The 22,031-nt window shown below is 42.8% G+C and overlaps 1 protein-coding gene across 4 annotated transcripts in view; it reads right to left on the reverse strand.

The window, feature by feature from the left end:
* The window catches only part of scube3 (signal peptide, CUB domain, EGF-like 3), a 259,149-nt gene that overhangs the window by 43,403 nt on the left and 193,715 nt on the right, over positions 1–22,031 (reverse strand). For 3 of the 4 annotated variants that reach the window (XM_084069064.1, XM_084069063.1, XM_084069066.1), the window contains 2 exons: positions 19,985–20,101; positions 14,389–14,511 (listed from right to left, as the gene is read on the reverse strand). The exons of the other annotated variant lie outside the window; for it this stretch is intronic. In XM_084069064.1, the coding sequence (XP_083925190.1) occupies positions 14,389–14,511; positions 19,985–20,101 (240 nt within the window). The remainder of the gene's footprint in view (positions 1–14,388; positions 14,512–19,984; positions 20,102–22,031) is intronic. 4 annotated transcript variants of the gene reach the window in all.

Consider the following 22,031-nt stretch of genomic DNA (forward strand, 5'->3'; position numbering starts at 1 on the left):
CCTTCGTGCCGTGTTTCGAGCTTGCGGATCTGCTACATTTGATGCTTTAAGTGTGACGCTGTAGTATGATCAAATAGGGTGTTAATTTACGAAAAAACACAAAAACAGTACAAAATATGGAGATAAGAGTTTTCTGCCCCGACAGTGACGATATTCTCTCCCCCGGCCAGACGGCTGAACTGTGCAGAGCCCAGAGAATGAAACCTTTTCACTTCAATGTTTCACCGCTCTCTCTCCCCGCGAGACCCACTCGGGTCGAGATTAAAAGCTTTGTGAAGCGATCAGCTTTCATGAGAGGAGGACGGAACGTCCTCGACACTTTGACCGGGAGCCGCGGCATGACGTCCGATGGCTTTGAATTAAAAGCCCCTAAAATTGTTTTATTGCAGCAATCTGGCAAAAGGTAGACGGCGGGGTTCAATTGATCAAGGTAATGTGGAGGTTTTTTTTTTATAAGAAATGTAACAGGCTTTTAAATGCTGCCTGGTATCTCTCTCCCCATGTGAGGGAGGAAAGACTGAATGTCTTCAGACATTAAAAAGAAGTTTTTTTTGGGGGAGTCTGACACATTCGTTCAATATGCAGAGGTCAATACCAAGCACAGTCCAGTTACTCACCATGGCAACAAACTCACACAAAAATAAACCTCAGTTAAATACTGTACTGTACAGTATATTCACAACATACATTCATTTTTTTTTCTTCCATTTTTATCCCACGATTTTGTAACCTATTTTTTCACCCAGTGCCAATTGCCTATGTAATCCTGGGCGCTACTCTCCCTCTGTCAGCCTGGGGAGAGCCCCGAACTGAGCTCCTTCAACTGCTTCCTTCAATCCATAAGGAGTGAGCAGGCCGCTTCTTATCGCCTGACAGGGGGGGGGAGTTTCCCCGGTAGGACGCAGCGCGTGGAAGGAACACGTTATTCCAACCAGTTCCTTTCCCCTCCATCAGGCGCCCCGGCTGACCAGGGGGAGGCAGTATAGAGACCAGGATTACTGCATGTTTTTTTGTGAGGGTACCTACCCTAGGGGACACGGGGAGAACATGAAAACTCCAAAGGTCCTTTCGCCAACCCCACCTAGGGTATGGGCACTGATGATGCGGAGGAGAGGACACAACCCCAGCGCCCACAATCGAACCCAGGAACCTTCTACAGTAGCTGTGAGGCAACTGCGCTACTGACTGCACCACCGTCCCCCCCCCGCAACATACATCCATGTACATTCATAACGTACATTCACAAACAGCAACACAGGCAGCACGACACAGGCAGCACAATCTTCAAAACCGCCACAAAGCAGCTTAAAGCAGGTAAAGACAAGTCTTCTAAGCTTGACCCACCCCAATGTTTTCCGTACATATACTTGTATTGCTACTAGTTTTGATGATTTCTTGTATGTAATTGTATGTATTTAAATGTCATGATGAATTGAACACATATGACCACAATGCAAACAAGCCCTTAGGGGCTCTTTTGTGTTAAACTTTTAGCATTATTGTATAATGGTACCACTGTACTCTTTGCAAACCGTTAATAAAGTATTCAATCAATCAATCAATCAATCAATCAATCAATCAATAGCACAGTGGGCTGCGTACATTTATCAGCCATTCCAAAAGTGAACGTACCATTCAGAATATGGAACTGAACTGTGAACTGTTTACAGAGGAGTAAAACAATTGGCTATTATAGACTAGATCTTCAACAGGGCTTCAACGTGCACAGTGCCGTGCGTTAGAACAGGGGTTCTCAACCTTTTCAGGCCGTGACCCCCAAAATAATGATATTATTTCCCGCGACCCCCCGCGTGCACGCGCGCGGTCCCGTTCGCACGCGCGAAGGTTATTTAATTATAATAGGTTATTTGATAATTGTTTATTATCAAAACATTTTTGCAAAAAGTGGGTAAATTGAGTAAATTAACTGATAAAACATGAATTAATGATAACATAAAAATATTTTGTTAAAAAAAAAAAAAAAAAAACTTTTTTTTTTTTTTTTTTTTTTTCAAATTCACCCAAAAAATCTGGCGACCCCCCCAAATAATTTGGCGACCTCCCTGGGGGTCGCGACCCCCAGGTTGAGAACCACTGCGTTAGAAGACAGATCTGAGTTCAAAGGAGTTTGCGAGCCCTTATTTACCGCGGCTCTACACAGTGCACAGCACACAGGGCCAGTGTTGCCACGTCTGCTTATTATAAGCAACTTTGGGCTTGCTTGTCTGTAAAGTTTCTTGTAAATAGTGGTAGTTGTCGGTTGTGTTTTTTTGGGCTTGGTGAAGTGTAGTTGTTTATTTGGGCTTGTTTCCCAATGTCGTTTGAACCAGTGGTTCTCAAAGATTTTCATGTTAATGAACCCCCAAATGAATATGTATTTCTCCACCCCCTCCCCTATCTAAAAATATGTTGTGCCAGGGGTACCAGATCTGTGTTGTTAAAATGTTTCAAATGTTGTCACTTTTTTTTCAAGATTTATTTTTGAAAATAGAGCTACTAGCTCACAACGCGTCGTGAGCTTGTTGATCTCATATATATACTCTATATAGCTTTTAAAGTGCTCATGTGGTCTATAATCCCTTCTTTTGGGCTTGTTTTATAGACCTGGTGGCTTATTTCTCTCGCAAAATCTGGCAGCACGGCATGCAGGGCCAGCTGGATGTACTGTGTACGTGCAGAGCGTCCACGGCTGAAGGAACAGACACACAGTAGCGTCGTTGTTACGGCCTCCCTCAATCACACCATCTGATCTCCAAGTAGAGTTATGAGCTGCTATGTCACTGCTATCACCTGAGATGATATGTCACCCTGTTGAGATGCATATCATCCACGTCCGGCTGAAACCTTGTATATCCAAATCCGTTACGTTTAAGGAAATGGGGGGAAAAAAATAACTTGTTCCAAATGGTTCCAATGCATAGAGTTCAAAATAATAGAGAGGAAATCCCCCTCTCATCCACTTGCATTGAGTTGCCCAGCGCATACTCCTAAATCACCCCTTCTTCCGGGTTGGGAAAGGTGACGGGCGAGGCCTATTTGGTGGCTTCTGCGACGCGTTATGCGTCACGGAAGTGACGCGTTTTACGTCACATCCATGCGCAACCCCGTGCGCAAGCTCGCGTGCAAGCTCGCGAGTCGAGCCCATTGGTCGAAAGCTCGTTCGTGACAGGGCACTAAGTTGGGGCACTAAGTTGGAAAAAACGGAGATACAAGCTGTCTTGTCTGACAGTGATGGGCTTGGATGGGCGTTTTGCTTACTGTTGCTGACTCACCGATTCCAGACCTTTCACAACCTATAACAGCACCAACCACTCCTTATGCAACCACTCCTTATGCAAAACAACAATCAGGGGGCGAAACGCAAATGAGGTTTTCGACGGTGGAACGAGTGAGACAATGAAGCACAATGACTGTTTACCAGTGACTGTCTGTTTACCAATGTTACTGTTTACACTGAAGAGATCAGAGCTTTTCTTCTTTTATCTCAGATTGCTTGCTGCCTCTCGCTTCTGGAGGAGGAGACAACTTGGATCTTGATAAGGAGGGCGACGCCCACACAATGCCCTCATGAGGATTAGGGGCACACAGGAGGGGGGGGGGGGGTGTTGACATGGGTAAAAGTGCTGAAGTATAGGCAGCAAAATGTGCTAGGACCTTATACCCCTTATGCCTAAACGTTTTAACCCTTTAAGAGCGGACACGCATCTGTGTCATTTTTTGATTTCTTTGGCTATTCAAAAATAGCAGGTATAAAATCCCATAGCGTGGCACCTAGTGCCGCACTATGAGCTTGTAGATCTGCTATTTTTGAACAATCGTGAAAATATGCGCAAAGCGAAAATTGTATTTTTGCTTCAGGGAACCCCTAGAAGCAAAAAAAAACATTTTTCAAAAAAAATAGCAGTGCCACGCTATGAGCTTGTATATCTGCTATTCTTGTAAGGCCAAAGTACAAAATAATGGTTCAAGTGGTTAAAATCTAAAATGACACAGATGCGTTCCCGGCGTTAAAGGGTTAAAAGAGTTCAAATAGCCGATCTACAAGCTCACAACGTGTCGACGTAGATCGGCTAGTTGAACTATAGGGCTCTTACCGGTACGAAAGTAAAAAGTACTCAAATCTGTCAAAATGTTTTGAAAATAGCTGATCTTACGAGCTCACAACTTGAGTGTGAGCTTGTAAAAAAAGTAAGTGCAATAAGAACTCTGTGAGCTTGTAAGAAAAGTAAACAAGAAAGAAAATGACTTGAAGTCATATTCTACCAGGTGCTGTGTGTGTGTGTGTGTGTGTGTGTGTGAGTGTGTGTGTGTGTGTTTGTTTTCATAGACCTGATTACTTGTTTTTCGGAATGCTTATTTCTCTCGCCAAACCTGGCAACATAATTTGCGACGCGAAACGCTAATAATGTTTTTTATATAAGTGGTGGCAACATTTTTAGACACCACACAGGTCTTCCCAACAATAGCGAAGATGGAAGTCAGTGTGAACATGGCCAAATAATAACTTAATAGCCAAACTAGGTCTAATGAAGCACGCTAGCATTTAGGCTAACTGTGTTAGCCTGAGGCTGCAGTACAACTTGCACTGTCTGCTCTGCAACTGTTGCAGTGTGAATGAGGGGAGCGGAGAGCGGAGGGCTGTTACTGTGGGGGGCGGGCCGTCTCCCCATTCGTGTGGCCATTGGCTTCAAGGAGTGAAGGACAGCCAGGACAGCCAATGACGCAAATGTGTCGAAAATATGTCTAATGCAAATCTGTAATATGTCGACCTCTGCTCTGACGATTCTTAGACTCAGGCGCTCTTCGAGCACCTGGTAAAAAGTGCAATAAGAACTCTCTGATATGTAGTGGAGTAGGAGTAAAAGTACTGAAAATTGGAATTACTCAAGTAAAGTAAACTAAATACCATTTTTTTTAAATTAAAGCTGCACTATATAACTTTCCTCTTATTCTACCTGGATTTGAAGCCAGGTCTCCTGCCAAATGCAGATTCTTTTTTTAATACTTAGCTAGTAGAGCATGCCTGCTTGCTCTGGGGATAACTTGAATCTTGATCTTGAGGTCAAAATGTGTGTCAAACAGGATCAGTGTCAAAGGTCTCGCCTAGACACATGATCTAAATGTCTCAATAGAAGAGCAGGGAGACCAAATACAACCACCCCGATTGTAAAGGTCATATTGTATTAACATACTTTACATGTTATTCATCAAAAAAAAGTGACATAGTGCCGCTTTAAGTACAGTACCTGAGTACATGTACTTAGTTACTTTCCACCCCTGGTGGTGAGGGGAGGTGAGGAATGCTAGCGAGGCGCTACCTTCCACTGGGCCGGGCCCAGACGTGCCTGGGCCCATCCCGGCCCTGATGTGGCCGACGGGCTGACGGGCCGTCGGGCTGCATGCTGACAAAGCCCGGGGGAAACACCATGACTGTTCAAACCCAGATACACACACACACACCCAGACACCCAGTGGTGCAAAGTAACTAAGTACATTTACTCAAGTACTGTACTTAAGTACAATTTTGAGGTATTTTTTCACTTTAATGGATTATTTTCAATGTTCAGTACTTTCACTTCTACTCAACTACATCTCAGAGGCGAATATTGTACTTTTACCCCATTCCAATTATTTGAGAACTTTAGTTACTAAGTTACTTTACTAGTTGATTAATATAAGAATATAAATGAGCATATCTTAAAACATACATTAACCACTTTAGCCATATTTTATATTTGAAAATAGCAGATCTACAAGCTCAAAACGCGTCACATCGCGACGCGGTGTGAGCTTGTAGATCTGCTATTTTCAAACATTTTAGAACTTTCACTTTTGGTACTTTAAACATATTTCGATGCCAATGCTTTTGCACTTTTACTCGAGTAACATTTTTGAACACGGCCCTGTTGCTTGTAACAGAGTATTTTTTGATATTGCGGTAGGTATTGCTATACTTTTACTTAAGTCAAACGTTTGAGTACTTTTCCCACCACTGATACACACACACACCGCCCTGACTGACACCTCACATGCACCCCGGTGGGAGAACAAACGGCCCAAAACAAACGTCCCCACACAGACAGTAGTTTACATGTTGGCGTGGGTTGAGGCATTCGGTGACGCCTAAAGCAATCTGATGATGATGGAGATGAAAATGCTGAGGTTGCAAATTCCACACACACTGGTTATAAACGAGTATATCATCGCTGTCAGGGGCAGAAAAACCTCCTATCTCCATGTTTTGACTTTTCGTGATCATACAATACAGCGTCACCCCCCCCCCTCCCCCTCCCCCTCTCTCTCTTCTCCTTTCTTTCTACCTCTCCTTCTCTACTTCCTTTTCTGTTTCTCTCGTTCTATTCGGTCTTTGCTTTCATAGTCTTTGTTCTCGAAAAGCGAGATCGTGTGCCGTGTTCTTCTCGATGTTATTTGAACTTTACTTCTTTCTGATGTCTGTTTTTTTATGAGTAGTATGTTTAAAAAAAAAGCAAAACAGTTTAACCCATTAATACCTAAAGCCAATTCTGTCTCCTATAAATCCCAACAGTGTTCTGAAAAACGTATGTTTCTATATCAGTGGTGCTCAATCTTTTTCATGTCAAGGACCCCCAAAATTACATGTATTTGGCCGCCGACCCCCATCTCAAAATATGTTGTTCCAGGGACCCCCAGAAGCAAAGATTTGAGTTAAAAAGGTCTTAATGGGTTAAGGAAGTAGGTAAGACAAACGATCCTGTGTTGAACATGGAAAGTTGTCACTTCATGTACGCCTAAATAAGCTTGATATACATGCAGTCATGCAGACCTAACTTCTAATAGAAATATTAATGGAAACAAATACAAAAAAATAAAGCACCAAAGGTAGCTGTTCTATAAGCTTGAAACGCGGCGCGAAGCGACGCGTTTCAAGCTTATAGACCTGCTACTTTTGGTGGTTTTGAATCCTGAAAAGTAACAGTTTTGGACATATGAGGTTTCCACCCGACAAAGACTGTGGATGACGACACACGAACAAGCATTCTGAGACCATTGGGGTCTTCAACAGGGGGTCCGGGACCCCCTATAGGGCAATCAATGGCTCTCAAACCAACGTTTTCATTTCAACGAACCTCCATAACTGTGAGAGTGCGGAAAGTGGAGCCAAATTGGACCTGTTAACACATCGAGTGCCAAACACAAGAATCTTCGCAACTTAGGAATGAAAATCAAAACCGCCCCCACCCTTGCCGTGTTCAAAACCTCCCTCAAAACCCACCTCTTCAGAACTGCTTTCCCCACCTAGCTGATCTCCTACCACCCTAGTCTCAACTTTTGTTGTATTCCCTGGCCTTCTGTAGCCTTTTTAACTTTTTATTCTCTGTATTTTCTTATTAAAGTTGTTTGGTTTTGATTGTGTTCTACTTGGTTTAACTTTGTACAGCGACTTTGAGTACTCAGAAAAGCGCTATATAAATTCCAGATATTATTATTATTATTATTAATAAGCCATTTTCGACACGCGATCACTCTGCAATGGCGGATCGCGTTAGCAATATTATTGTTCCAGTCGTTAGACGGGACCCTCGGCCATCGCACGCGCACCCTTTGTTTACATCCGGGTCCTCGTGGTGGCTTCTACAGCTCTGTTAAGAGGGGCGATGATTACTATCACATCGTCGCCTTGCTAAAGTAATGGCCTATGTCATTTTTTAAAGTTTTTCAGGGAAAATAAAAAAAAACTGATTTTCACCCAAATTCACCCAAAATGTTTACAACAAATTATGACTATTTAAATAGAAATAACACTGTCTGTCGGTTATGTAACATAAGAGATTTAAATAGGTTTAAATAAAATGAAATCTGACTTAGGCCAAGAGAAAAATAAAAAAATAGCCTAAATCAGTAAATAATTTGGCCTAAGTCACAAAACCATGTACACCTAAATAAGCTTGATATATGCAGTCATACAGACCTAACTTCTAATACAAATATTAATGGAAAAAAAATACAACAAATAAAGCATCAAAGGTAGCCGATCTATAAGCTCGAAACGCGGCGCGAAAAAAAAAAAGGCCTATTTTGTCCTAAGTCACACTAGGGAGTTAGGCCATTAGGCCTATACTAAAAGGGGCGTGAACAGCATGATCCTTTTCAATTAGGAGATGGGCGATTTTACCAGAGGTGGCCAGTGTCATGAGGAGCTGACTTAGGCAAAAATATAATTTTCCTCAAAAAATGACTTAGGCCATTAGTTTAGCAAGGTGACGACATTATAGATCTATATTTAACACGTATTCTCTCTAACTGCGCCTTTAAACAATGGTCTGTTGTGTACGCTGCTCTTGCAACTCCGTTTCGAAAGAAGTGCTGCAGTCATAATGGCTGTGATTAAAGTAATTATGTCAGTGATAGAGACACGCCTACTGTAGACAGACAGGAGGGAAAACTCCACCAGAAACTGGATTAATTGAGAGGAATTTGGACTTTTATTGTCGGGGCGTGTTGCTCCCATTTGGCCCGTCTGTCATTTGAGTGGAGGAGCGCACGGGGCGGGCGAGGTATGATGTGAATGTGTGTCTGTGAGAGAGGGAGAGAGAGAGAGAGAGAGAGAGAGAGAGAGAGAGAGAGAGAGAGAGAGAGAGAGAGAGAGAGAGAGAGAGAGAGAGAGACGGGAGCAGACAGGTACATGTACTCAAGTGCTGTGATTAAGTACAATTTTGAGGTACTTTTGAGTTTACGTTACTTGAGTATTTCCATTTTTCAATACGCTATTCTTTTACTCCACCACAATTATTACTTTGTTACTTGAATTACTTTATAGATTTAGATTATTGTTACAAAACATACAATAATTACATTACATTACATTACAGTCATTTAGCAGACGCTGTTATCCAAAGCGACTTACAATAAGTGCATTCAACATAGGTAGGTAACGAAACTACTAATCATCAGAAGTCTTAAGTGCATTTCCTGTAAAAACAAGCAACCAAGAGTATACCTAGCGCTAAGGTAAAAGTGCAATATATCAGCTACCTACTTTCTTAAACACATGAGATAAAATAGCCAAATCAAATGAGCACGAGCTAATACAAAAGTGTATCGACTAAGCACGATCCAATACAGCAATACAACAATAGTTCCTACAACTAGTTAACAACAAGTAGGCCAGGCAAAGAGGAAGGGTAGTGTTTCCTGAAGAGGTGGGTTTTCAGCCTGCGGCGAAAGATGGGCAGTGACTCTGCTGTCCTGACATCAGTGGGAAGTTCATTCCACCACTGTGGGGCCAGAACAGAAAAAAGTCGTGACCGTGTCGATCGACCAGAAGGACCGTTGAGTGGCGAGGGAATCAGTCGCCCCGAGGTGGCAGACCGGAGTGGTCGGGCAGGGGTGTGGGCATTGACCAAAACCCGGAGGTAAGAAGGAGCTGTTCCTTTCACTGCCCTATAGGCTAGCACCAGGGTTTTAAACTGAATGAGAGCCGCTACGGGGAGCCAGTGCAGAGAACGGAGAAGGATAGTTGTGTGAGAGAAATAATCACTTAAGCCTTATATTTTATACTTTAAAAATATCTACAACCTCACAACATGCACAACATCGTGATCCTTTAGATATGCTATTTTCGAAAATATTTCTTTTTTTTTTTAAATGTTGAAGAATCTGAGTACCTTTAATTTGGCACTGCACATATCATTTCCATATATACCAATACCTTCACTCAGGTCAAACGTTGAACACTGGCCTTTAACCTGTAACAGAGTATTTCTACTTTGTGGTATTGCTACTTTTACTTAACCCTTTAAGACCGGGAAAGCTTCTGTGTCATTTTAAGATTTCTTTGTCTATTCAAAAATAGCAGATATACAAGCTCATAGCGTGGCACCGAGTGCTGCGCTATGAGCTTGTGGATCTGCTATTTTAGAAAAATCGTGAACATTTGTGCAAATGTCTTTGAATATTATATATTTTTTAAAGAGAACATGTTTTGCTTTCAAATCTTTGCTTCCGGGGGGTTCCTGGAACAAAATATTTTGATATGGGGGTCCGTGGCCAAATACATATCTAAAAATGTTTTCTAAATCCTAGCAGTATGTTGCTATATTCTTCTGTCGAGACTGCCATGCCCATCAAGAGGAACCAGACCACTCACATTTCCAGATGTTCTGCGTAGGGACACAGGAGTGCCACGCTATGAGCTTGTAGATCTGCTATTTTTGAATAGCCAAGGAAATATTAAAGTGACAGATGCTTTCCTGGTCTTAAAGGGTTAAGTAAACTGCCACCGCTGCAGGTGAGTCAGTGCAGTGCAATGGGGGGTTATGGGTAAGCGGTGAGGCGATGCGCACCAGAGCGCGTTGAGCTCTGACAATGGCTCACTCAACACCACGCTGTTGTTCTCCAAAACCCCTTCAACTGAAGACAAAACAAGGCACTACAAAACAAGCTGTGTGTCAAAGCATTAAGCAACGCTACAAAACAAGCTACAGTGTGTCAAAGACAACAAAACAAGCTATAGTGTGTCAAAGACTACAAACAAGCAGTGTGTCAAAGACAACAAAACAAGCTACAGTGTGTCAAAGACAACAAAACAAGCTACAGTGTGTCAAAGACAACAAAACAAGCTACAGTGTGTCAAAGACTACAAAACAAGCTACAGTGTGTCAACGACTACAAGACAAGCTACAGTGTGTCAAAGACTACAAAACAAGCTACAGTGTGTCAAAGACAACAAAACAAACTACAGTGTGTCAAAGAAAACAAAACAAGCTACAGTGTGTCAACGACTACAAGACAAGCTACAGTGTGTCAAAGACAACAAAACAAACTACAGTGTGTCAAAGAAAACAAAACAAGCTACAGTGTGTCAAAGACTACAAGACAAGCTACAGTGTGTCAAAGACAACAAAACAAGCTATAGTGTGTCAAAGACTACAAACAAGCAGTGTGTCAAAGACAACAAAACAAGCTACAGTGTGTCAAAGACAACAAAACAAGCTACAGTGTGTCAACGACTACAAGACAAGCTACAGTGTGTCAAAGACAACAAAACAAGCTATAGTGTGTCAAAGACTACAAACAAGCTACAGTGTGTCAAAGACAACAAAACAAGCTACAGTGTGTCAAAGACAACAAAACAAGCTACAGTGTGTCAAAGACTACAAAACAAGCTACAGTGTGTCAAAGACTACAAGACAAGCTACATTGTGTCAAAGACAACAAAACAAGCTACAGTGTGTCAAAGACTACAACACAAGCTACAGCGTGTCAAAGCAACAGAGAGAGAGAGAGAGAGAGAGAGAGAGAGAGAGAGAGAGAGAGAGAGAGAGAGACAGAGAGAGCTGCCGCCACGTTGTGTGGCCGAGGTGACGACGGCGCGGCTCAGAGGCCTGGAAGCTGTGGTCTATATTCCCACGTCCACGCTCCCACATTTTATGGGTTTAAAGGGATGGTTCACCTACAAAATGACTTTTTTTCTATCAATAGGCTCAATGCACAGCAGCCATATTTGAAAGAAATTGGGCCTCCTCCTTACTTCCTTCACAGGTGCTACAGTACAAATGAAATGATGCTAATTAAATGAAGGCTCTGTTCCATTCTGGTCAAACAGAGTCAGGGTGCTGATATTGTGCATGTTGGCTCACTGGAAACACTCTGCTACACCAAGGTGTCTCAAAGTGTGGTCCTGGGAGCCTCATGGTCCCTTGAGGGGGTTCCAAATGGCCCCTTATGGGTGTGTAACTCTGAGAATGTACAAATAGTACCGATGGTACCATCTGTACATGGGGGTCCTTGAAATTAAAAGGTTTGAGAATCACTTTACTACACTAAATGGAACAGAGCCTTAATTAGTATAAATGATATGACCTGTGAAGGAAGGAAGAGGCCCAATTTCTTTCCAATATGACTGCCATGCCTATTACTCACCCACTGAAGCCAAAAACGCTCCGGACCGTTTATGGCACATAACGCATATAGCTTCTCAAAAACGGTCCGGACCGTTTTTGGCACTCAATGTGTTAAGTAGAGTACTTGAGTAATGTTACTTTCCACCACTGCCAGACAATCTCAGAGGCACGTCATCTGGTTCTCCATCCATTCATTCATTCATTCATTCCTCCAGCCGGCCTGTCTTCTCTCACCAGATGTTTGTGGAGCGAGAGAGGCTTGAGTTATCCAAGACCTCGGGGACGTTTAGAGAGATCGGCCGGTTAATTCCCCACACCTGTGTTTTTAGACGTGGCAAAACTCTAGATCTGTTCTGCGGCGGCTACCTGTGGCGGAACTCTTTGCCTGCCATTTCTCGTTTTTCTCTACATGGCTCAGCCTGCCAAAAACTAGTTTTTTTTTTATTTTTATTAAAAATTAAAAATTGTAATATATAAATAAAATATATTTTTAGTTTTTGTTTTATTAGTTGCTGCTCCATTCACTTCAATGTTAAAAAATAAACAGAGAAAAAAAACACATTTTTCATGTGATTTTTTGCTATTTTCATGCTATTTTCAAACATCAGACAACACATGTCAACGAGGTCGCGATGACCTCGTTGACATTTGTGAAACCACACCTGAAAACACTAACTGATTAGCAACCATCAGGGGATCAATTATACTGGAGATAAATATTCTGTGACTAGGTGTGAAAAGGTAGTAAAAACGCCAAAATCTCTGGCTGGGAAGGGGGTATAGTGGGTATATACTCTGGCAGTTAAAGAGTTAAGACATCGGAATGGTAATCGATTCCAAAGTTATTGAGAATCAGCGAAATCAATAGTCAATATTAGCAATTCTCTTATCAACTCCCTCTTAACCCATTCAATCCGGGAACGCATCTTCTAATGTCTTCTAAATCCTAACAGGTTTCTGAAAAAAACATAACGTTGCTATATCGGTGGTGCTCAAACTTTTTCGTGTCAAGGACCACCCAAGGACCCCCCCACCCCAGAAGCAAAGATTTGAGTTACAAATGTTCGCTTAAAAAAAAAAGATTTGCACAAATTTCCACGATTTTTCAAAAAATAGCAGATATACAAGCTCATAGCGCGGCACTCGGTGCCACGCTATGAGCTTGTACTGTATATCTGCTATTTTTTGAATAGTTCCCGTTTAAAATGGGTTAACAACTCTCTCATCCATTCTAGCGGGAGCTTGAGTCTCGTCCAGAGAGATGAGAGCCATGTCACTGAAATCAAATCACTGGCACAAACATTATGTCGTTCTAATAAAGCTTTTGAATTCTGTTGCCTGCCGACTACCGGTCAAAAACAAGGAACAGATCGTCTCGGCTCGCTGCTGCGGAGGAGGAGAACCGTGAACCACCTTAGATCCAGCGTCACTGTTCTGGCTCGGCGAAAATAGCCGATCTACAAGGTCACAGCCCATCAGCTATTTTCGGCAAAGCGATTATGGTGTAGCGCGGGGAAAAAAGGAGGGGGCTGTAATAGCAATTACAGCATGACAATACTACACTGTTGTATCCGTGATTATAGTAATGCCTTCTTACTAAGAGGACATCTGTTCACTACGCAGGTCTATTTACAACTCACAGGAGTAAAGCAAGACATGTTTTCATCAGTTGGTAGTCTGTCTCTTTGTATCTTGAAAGTTGCGTCACCAGATTTATTTTAGCCGTGGACATTGAATACATCTCCTAAACATTCCCCAGAGGTAATTGTCTCCGCCTGGCATGACCGAGACTATGTGTGTGTGTGTCCGTCCGTCCGTGTGTGAGTGTGTGTGTGTGTACAGCTAATCTCCGGCACCGTTGGCCCGGTCGCTGCGAAACTGTGCACACACACACTCCCTGGATGCCAAAGCCAAGCCTCTGCCCAATTTTCAGATTGGCCTGTTATAGCGCCACCAGGAGACTTTTGTAAAACTATTTTTTTGCTATTACTCCTTCAGATTCGGTCCAAAAATCATGCAAATCGGTACACAGTATCTCTATAATCATGTGATCAAGACGGATGTGTCCGATATTTCATATTCCATCCTAATTGGCTAATATTGGCTTCCAAAGTTTGCAGGATAGGTCCGTTTTGAACAAAATGCCCCAAATCATGAACGCAGCGTGCGATTTCCGTGACAATTTGCATGCACATTCCCACTAGACCGAGGATGAAATGCCACCCTTTTCACATTGGCCTGTTATAGCGCCACCATCAGGTCTAATTTAGCAAAACACATTTTTGGAACAAAATGCCTCAAATCATGAATGCAGTGTCCGCTTGCTGTGAAAGGCCTAAGAAGAAATGGCACCCTTTTCACATTGGCCTATTATAGCGCCACCAGGAGGCCACAATAACCTACCTGACCTGGCGGAGACCTGTGCTCCCAGGAGAACTTTTTCTAGTTTTTACCGTATTTCTATGGGCATAGGAAGAAGCACTAATTAGACACGCCTCCTTACCTTGACAGGTCCTCTCATTGGTCAGCAGCTTGTAGCCCTTCTTGCAGCTGCACTCGAAGCTTCCCACCGTGTTGCGACACACGTGATCGCAGCCGCCGTTGTTCAGTCGGCACTCGTCAATGTCTGGCGAGAGAGAGGGGAAAACGAGAGAACATGCAGACGAACACATTAGAACGATCATTACCACAAACACACAAACATTAACATGGGGGACATCAAAGTTTTCCTCGGATTGAAGCGGAGCTCGATTTATGGTTTTGTCACGCGAGCGAGCGGACCGCGTTCCCTCGACACTGGCGGTCGGGGGGGATAGATAGATCATTTTTTATGTTGGACGTGGCGAGCGTGCGATGAAGTTATGGATTAGCCTTTAGGGAGGAGGAGATGTCTGCATGCACGGCTTGGCTGACGCTCAGACAACGGGCTTCAGGGATTTCCCTTCCCGGCTCTCAGATGATGATGATGATGAGAGCGTTGACTGCGTGTGTGCGCGTGTGTGTGTGTGTGTGTGTGTGTGGGGTTGTAATCAGACTCCGTCCTCATCACACAATAAAGCATCTCGTCTCATCGCTGTCCATCTTCGTCTCCTCTCACTCCTCTCTTGGCTTTATCACTGGCATTCCAGTACAAAGTACATTTACTGTACTCATTTACTTGAGTATTTGTATATATTTTTTGGGGATAATTATTTGGTTTTTCTATTTTTTTTATCTCACGATTTTGTAACCCATTTTTTCACGCAGTTCCAATTCCGGGCGCTACTCTCCCTCTGCCAGCCTGGGGAGAGCCCCGAACTGAGCTCGCGCTTCCTTCAACGCATGAGGAGTGAGCAGGCCGCTTCTTATCACCTGACAGGGGGGGGGGGGGGTTTCCCCGGTAGGACGTAGCGTGTGGAAGGAACACGTTATTCCAACCAGTTCCTTTCCCCTCCATCAGGCGCCACCGGCTGACCAGGGGGAGGCAGTATAGGATATACGTATGACTTTCACTCCACTACAATTTGTACTTTTGACTACTTAAGTATTTGCGCCGCGTTTCGAGCATGTGGATCTGCTACTTTTGAGTACTTTGTCCAACCAACTGACAAATCGATACATCATCCTCCGACCCCCCGGCTTTGGTCACCGGGGCGGCTTGGCTTTGGCAGAAGACCGCAACACAACGGTGGTTCTGATTAATCCATTCAGACCGGGAACGCATCTGTGTTATTTTAAAGATGTCTTTGGCTATTCAAAAATAGCAGATCTACAAGCTCATGGCGCGCCATGAATTTCTAGATCTGCTATTTTTAGAAAAAATCATGAACATTTGTGCAAATCTTTGAATATATACTTTTTGAAAGCGAACATTTGTAACTCAATTATTTGCTTCTGGGGGGTCCCTGGAACCAAATATTTTACAAATGTTTGCTTTAAAAATATATATATATATTCAAAGATTTGCACACATTTTCACGATTTTTCAAAAATAGCAGATCTACAAGCTCATAGCGCGGAACAGCCCAAAGAAATATCTTAAAATGACACACAGATGTGTTCCCGGTCTTAATGGGTTAATACAAAAAAAGGGGGGAAAAAAAACCTGAATGGTAATAAACGAGGTGTCCGCCTCCTTCTGGGAGGAAGTCTGCATCATCTGGTTGAAATAAACGCATCAGAAAATGGAATCAAATAAATCCTCCCCCCCCCCTCCTCCTCCTCCTCCTCCTCCGTCTCTGTCTCCGGCTCCTCCGAGGAGTTCTGGCCCCGCGAGCGAGCGAGCAAAGCAAAGCGATCGAGAGCGAGAGAGAGAGCGAGCGAGCGAGGTTCCGTGTCTTCTCGTGCCAGCCGGCCTGTCTGGGTTTGTTTTGCTCCTTTGTGTTTCCTCTCAGAAACCCAAACTAATAAAAGCCAACGTTACTTTTTTTTTTATCGGAGTTGTTAGTATAATGTTATGAGCTCTTACACGGGAAACAGATTCCCTTTCCTGTTTTCTGTGTGGGGGGAGAGGGGGGGGGGGGGAAACGAGCTCATAAAGGCCCCTCAGGCTTTCAGACGCGCTCTCTCTCTCTCTCTGTGAATATAATTTGTCGCGGTATAAACCTTGTATGTACCAAAACGGATACTTTATGGGCAAAAAAAGAAGAAGAACCAATGTTCCAATGGATCCAATGTAGTTATTATTTAGTCACACGCTCTTATTAATACTAAACACAGAGGGTTTCACGTGCTTCCGTGAAGAAGAAAAAAAAAATCATCACAACCCCCCTGTTCACTTGTTATAGGCCGTTGAATATAGCATGACTCGTCAAAAATGCAGAGTAAAACCAGGGAGGCGAGATACAGGCTTTTTTCTTGTTTAACAAGGAAGTGAATGGAGGAGGAAATCTTGGGATCATGTGATCTCCTGGATCTGTGACGGAGCATGAAATGGTCACTCATGTGTCAGCGAACAGCGCTATCTAGTGTAAAAACACTGAAAACACCAAATCACGTCAAAGGCGTCATTGTCACTGAATGAGTTAACTGCTCCGCGCCTCTCTGTGGGCAACTAGACATCAGCTGGGTTGAGCAGAAACCGAATTTCCCCCGCGGGAGCAGGCATAGGCCAATATTATTATTATATTTCACTTTCACTGAACACATTGACTGCCGTTAACGCCCATGGAAGTCATTTCAAATCCAACGCTTGACTGCCATTGACTTCTGTAGACGTCAGTTGGTGTTTTCAGTGATTACGATAAGAGGGCGCTCTTCCGCATCCTGGGACTCCCGAAGAAGAATACACCCGGAAATAAAGTGATCTAAACAAATTCCAGCCCAAATTGCCCGGGGCAGTCAAAATTGCACCGTGGGCCGGAAGTGGCCCACGGGCCTGAGTTTGAGTCACTGAATCACTGAAGTACAGCTTTGATCTAAAAAGTTGACATATGGAAGATACGAGATTTCTTCCCGACAGCAACTATTATAATTCATTTTTTCTCTTCTTTTTTTTTTTGGACCGTTAGGCTCGAATATATAATTCTTTCCACTTCACTGGGATGTTTCTGCTTTTTATTGGACATTATGTATAATCCCCGTTGTGTTAGACAGCACAGGTAGCTGGAGGAGAGGGAACCACGCCAAGCACAGCGCACACACAAAAACATGAATATTATGCTAATGTGGAAGAAAGATAGGCTGTCTGGAAAAAAACTAATGGCATTAGAAAATGTTTGGTGGAAATATTATGCTGCTGCCGGGAAGGAAGGCAGAGGGTAACAGGAGATAGAGGAGGGATTAATGGCTGCCACCAGAGAATGACTCAGTGGAAAGTAACTAAGTACATGTATTCAAGTACTGTACCTGAATACAATTTTGAGGTACTTTTACGTGAGCATTTGCATTTTCTCTATCATTTAGACTTCTACGCCACTACATTTCAGAGGCAAAGATCCTAATTTTTTAAACTCCACTAAAATTATGTGAAAACTAGTTTACACTAGATTTAGATAATTAACTCTTTGACTGCCAATGATGAGATTTCTCGTGATATTTTGCCATGGCTCAGACTGCCAATGACGAGAATGATGAGTTTTCAGTGGCTTTACGCTAGATGGCGCTGTTCGCTAACACGCGAGTGACCATTCCATTCTCAGTCACACAGACCCAGGAGATCACGTGATCTCCTCCACCGTTCACTCCCTTGTTATTCGATTTGGAAAAACGCCTTTTTCTCGCCTCCCTGGATATCCTCTGCATTTTTGACGAGACATGCTACATTCAACGGCCTATAACTAGCGAAAGGGGGATGATTTTTTTTCTTTTAATCCCGGAAGCACAGAGAAACCCTCCGTGTTTAGCAACGATCAGAAGATCAATCATACTGGAGATAAATACTCGTTATACTAAATACTAGTTGAAAAGGTAAGGAAAACGAAAAATCGTTGGTAGTCGCTTAGCAAACAATGTTTTATTTCTGTCAGTCAAAGAGTTAATACAAAACATAAATGAACCACCCGAGCCCTATTTTATAGCCTACTTCAGCTTTTCACAAATAGCCAATCTACATTTTGAATACGGGTATTTCACTTTCCCAACAGAGTATTTCTTAATACATTATATATTGTGGTACTGTAACAGTAACATTACTTACAGTAGGTAAGAAAAAGTATCTGATTACTTCTTCTACCACTGTGTGTGCAATTCATCAGAAGAAGTGGATGATAAGTGCAGAGTCTGCATAGATAATTATAGGAGGAGGCAGTGTCTGGTACTCTAGTACTTAGACGGAGGTAGATTGATTGTCAAGACAATGAGAGAGAGTCTGTGAGGGGCGAGGTGTGGAGCGGACTGACGGGGCTTAGATAAGGTCTCTGTGACTGACAGATGAAGAGAACAGCTCTGACGTGACTGACAACGGTGACTGACTGGAGATGAGCTGAGTCACGGGGGAGAGAGAGAGAGAGAGAGAGAGAGAGAGAGAGAGAGGTGGTCTGAACGCGACGTGGAATGGCGCATCACATCGGGAAGAAATACTCAGATTTATGTAAAAAGCAAGCAATACCACAATGTATTGTGAGTAACGCTGCGTTCACACCAGTGTTGATTTTGTCGACTTCCTTTTTTTTCACAAAAAAACTAAGCTGTGATGACTAAAACTAAGACTACAGATGTGCCACTTCAAAACTTCACACGTTACTGTTCTTTCCCTGAAAGTGCCCTGAAAATGATTTTTTTCCTCCCTGTTTTGCCCTTAAAAATGCACTGTTTTGCCCCTGAAAAGAAGTTGTCACTACACACCCCTGTTTTTCCCTTCAACAGACATCCATATACATGAGAACAAAAGAATGTGTGTTGAAGAAGGTGTCAGACTCATTATGAGGCGAAAGGTGATTTGAAGAGGTCCTTGACCAGTTGCTCAAATTAATTATCATCATAAAAGCAGTGATCATCAAAATAATTCAGCATTTTAAATGCCCTTCTTTGTCCCTCTTATTGCCCTGGGAATCCCCTGAAAATTTACTGTCTTGGCGATGGCAGGACATTTGAAGTTTTGAAATGGCACATCTGTAAATTGACAATTTCGTCAACAAATAAAAACTAGACTAAAATGTTAATGAGGGACTAGTGGAGAAGAGATCCAGTAGAACTAAAAGACAAGTCATTTTATGTTTGGTTGAGCTCGGGTGTTGCGCTCAAAAAATAGCAGATCTACAAGCTCACAACGCGTTTTTGAGCTAAGGACATTTACTCAAGTACAGTACTTGAGTAAATGTGCTTAGTTACTTTACACCAGGGGTCTTCAACAGGGGGTCCGGGACCCCTAGGGGGTCCTCAGGGTTACTACAGGGGGTCCGCCAAATCTTTGTGTGGTATGATTTTTTTCAAAAATAGCCGATCTGCAAGCTCACAACGCCTCGCGCTGCGAGGCGTTGTGAGCTTGTAGATCGGCTATTTTTGGCAAAGAGGTATAGAGGGGGAAAAAGAGCAGACCAGGTAAACAAAAGCAGTTGAATCTGAAACACAACTTTATACAATATAGAGTAGGGGGTCCCTGCTTCATCTCTCTCTCAGCTAGGGGGTCCTTGGCCTGAAAACGTTGAAGACCCCTGCTTTACACCACTGGACACCGTTACCTTTGCAGGTCTTGCGGTCGGGCTGGAGAGTGAAGCCCACCGGACAGCTGCAGCGGACCCCCGTCACCGCGTCGTGACACGTGCTGTCACAGCCGCCGTTGTTGACCGCACACGTCTCTGTTAAAAGGGAAACAACAACGACAAACACATGGCAGTCAAACTCCTAGGAAAGGGAAACAAGGACACCTTTAACCACTTAAACCCTCGGCATCCGTGTTGTTCTGGGAAAACGTTCGCAAAGCTCGCAACGCGTTGCAACGCAACCCGTTGCGAGCTTGTTCGTGTGCTATTTTCTGCCAAGATATTTAAAGGAGTAGTTCACTCAAAAATTACTTATTTTCTATCAATTACACACCCTATGAAACATTGAATTCATGGAGATTTTTTTGTTTTTGTAACATTCCTGAGCCAATAATCTTGTGATAATAATAAATATGCTAATTTATCCGGTAGGAGACACAAAGGACACTCTTTGTGTCTCCTACCAGAGAGACCGCCGGTTATTAAATTATTGGCTTAGGAATGTGACAAAAACAAAATCCATGAATTCAAGTCTCCATGGGGTCGATAGAAAAAAAAATGGGGGGTGAACTATCCCTTTAAATTAGTCAAATATTGGACTTTGGATCAGGAATGTGACAATGGAATTCAAGGCTTCGTGGGGGTGAGTAATTGATCAAAAAAAAAATCATTTCGGGGGTGAACTAGACCTTTAACTCATGCACTGCCATAGGACGACTTTGATGATTTTTTGAGAAAAATAAAGTATTTGGGAAATCGCCTGTATCTCGGCTCCTGTGTTTTACTATGTATTTTTGGCCAGACATGCTATTTTCAACCGCGCATAACAAACAAATGGGAGGTTGCGATGACATTTTTTTCCTTCTCGCAGAAGCACATGCAGCGAAACCCTCCGTGATTAGCAACCACCAGGGGATCGATCATACTGGAGATAAACATTCTGTGACTACTTGATCATCGTGGATGATTGATTGATTTATTTATTCCGGCAGTGAATGAGTTAACTGTTGCCTTGGTCTAACAGTAGGCCTATACAGTCAGAATCTGATCTGTATGCATGCAGAGAAACAACATTCAGACTCAACAGCCTCATCTATTGAGGCTGACATTTACACCCAAGGCATTATTAAACATGCACCGGGGGAGAAGAAGAAAGTTAACACACTCCCAGGTTGATCCTATATATACTGCAGAAAAAGAGATAAGAAATAAACAAATCAACCTGCACACAGAAAAAACGAGAGTTAGAAACGATACAACGTTATTAAATATGAACAAGAAGCCGTTAGAAGAGGCTGGTAGGAGCAGAATATGAACAGAAGACAAGTCAATAGGAAAAAGATTAGACTTCAAGCAGCCAGAAATAGGGTTCCCCACGCTCGTCAATAGCTTGTGTGTTTATTCCTCTTTAGAAAATGGAATTTGTGATCAGTGAAAACGTCCATTTAGCTCTCAGCCAATGGTTCTCTGCCTTTTTCCCCCCCATTTCCCTTTGATATGCATTAGACCAGTCGGTTCCCCAAACGTTTTTAGCTTGAGACCCAAAGGAGAAATTTGACGTCTGTCCCCCACAGGGACCAAAAACTATAGTGAAAATAGCAGATCTACAAGCTCAGGGTGTGAGCTTGTCGATCTGCTATTTTCACTTCTTTAATGTGTGTCTGTCTTAGTGGAGCTTTTTTTATTTTTAATTCTCTTTTTTATGAAATTCCTTTGGAATTTAGACTTTTTGTTTTAGCATTCAAAATAAGATAATATTATTTTCTATGTAGGATAGACCAAAAAAAAAGGGAATATCTACCGACGACCCATAAAAATGGGTCCGTGACCCAAAGATGGGTCCATACCCACTGCATTAGACCACGGAACCCCATTTGATTGCTTTTAAAAAAAAATCTATGCGAACCCAATCTACACTGAAGAGCCCCTCAGGGTTCATTTAACTCTGAGAGGGTCCATTTGGTTCCATTTGTACCCTCTCAGAGTTACAGACCTGTAAGGGTCCATTTGGTTCCATGCGTACACT

The sequence above is a fragment of the Gymnoscopelus microlampas genome (genome assembly GCF_963454915.1).
Source record: "Gymnoscopelus microlampas genome assembly, chromosome: 10".
NCBI lineage: Eukaryota > Metazoa > Chordata > Actinopteri > Myctophiformes > Myctophidae > Gymnoscopelus > Gymnoscopelus microlampas.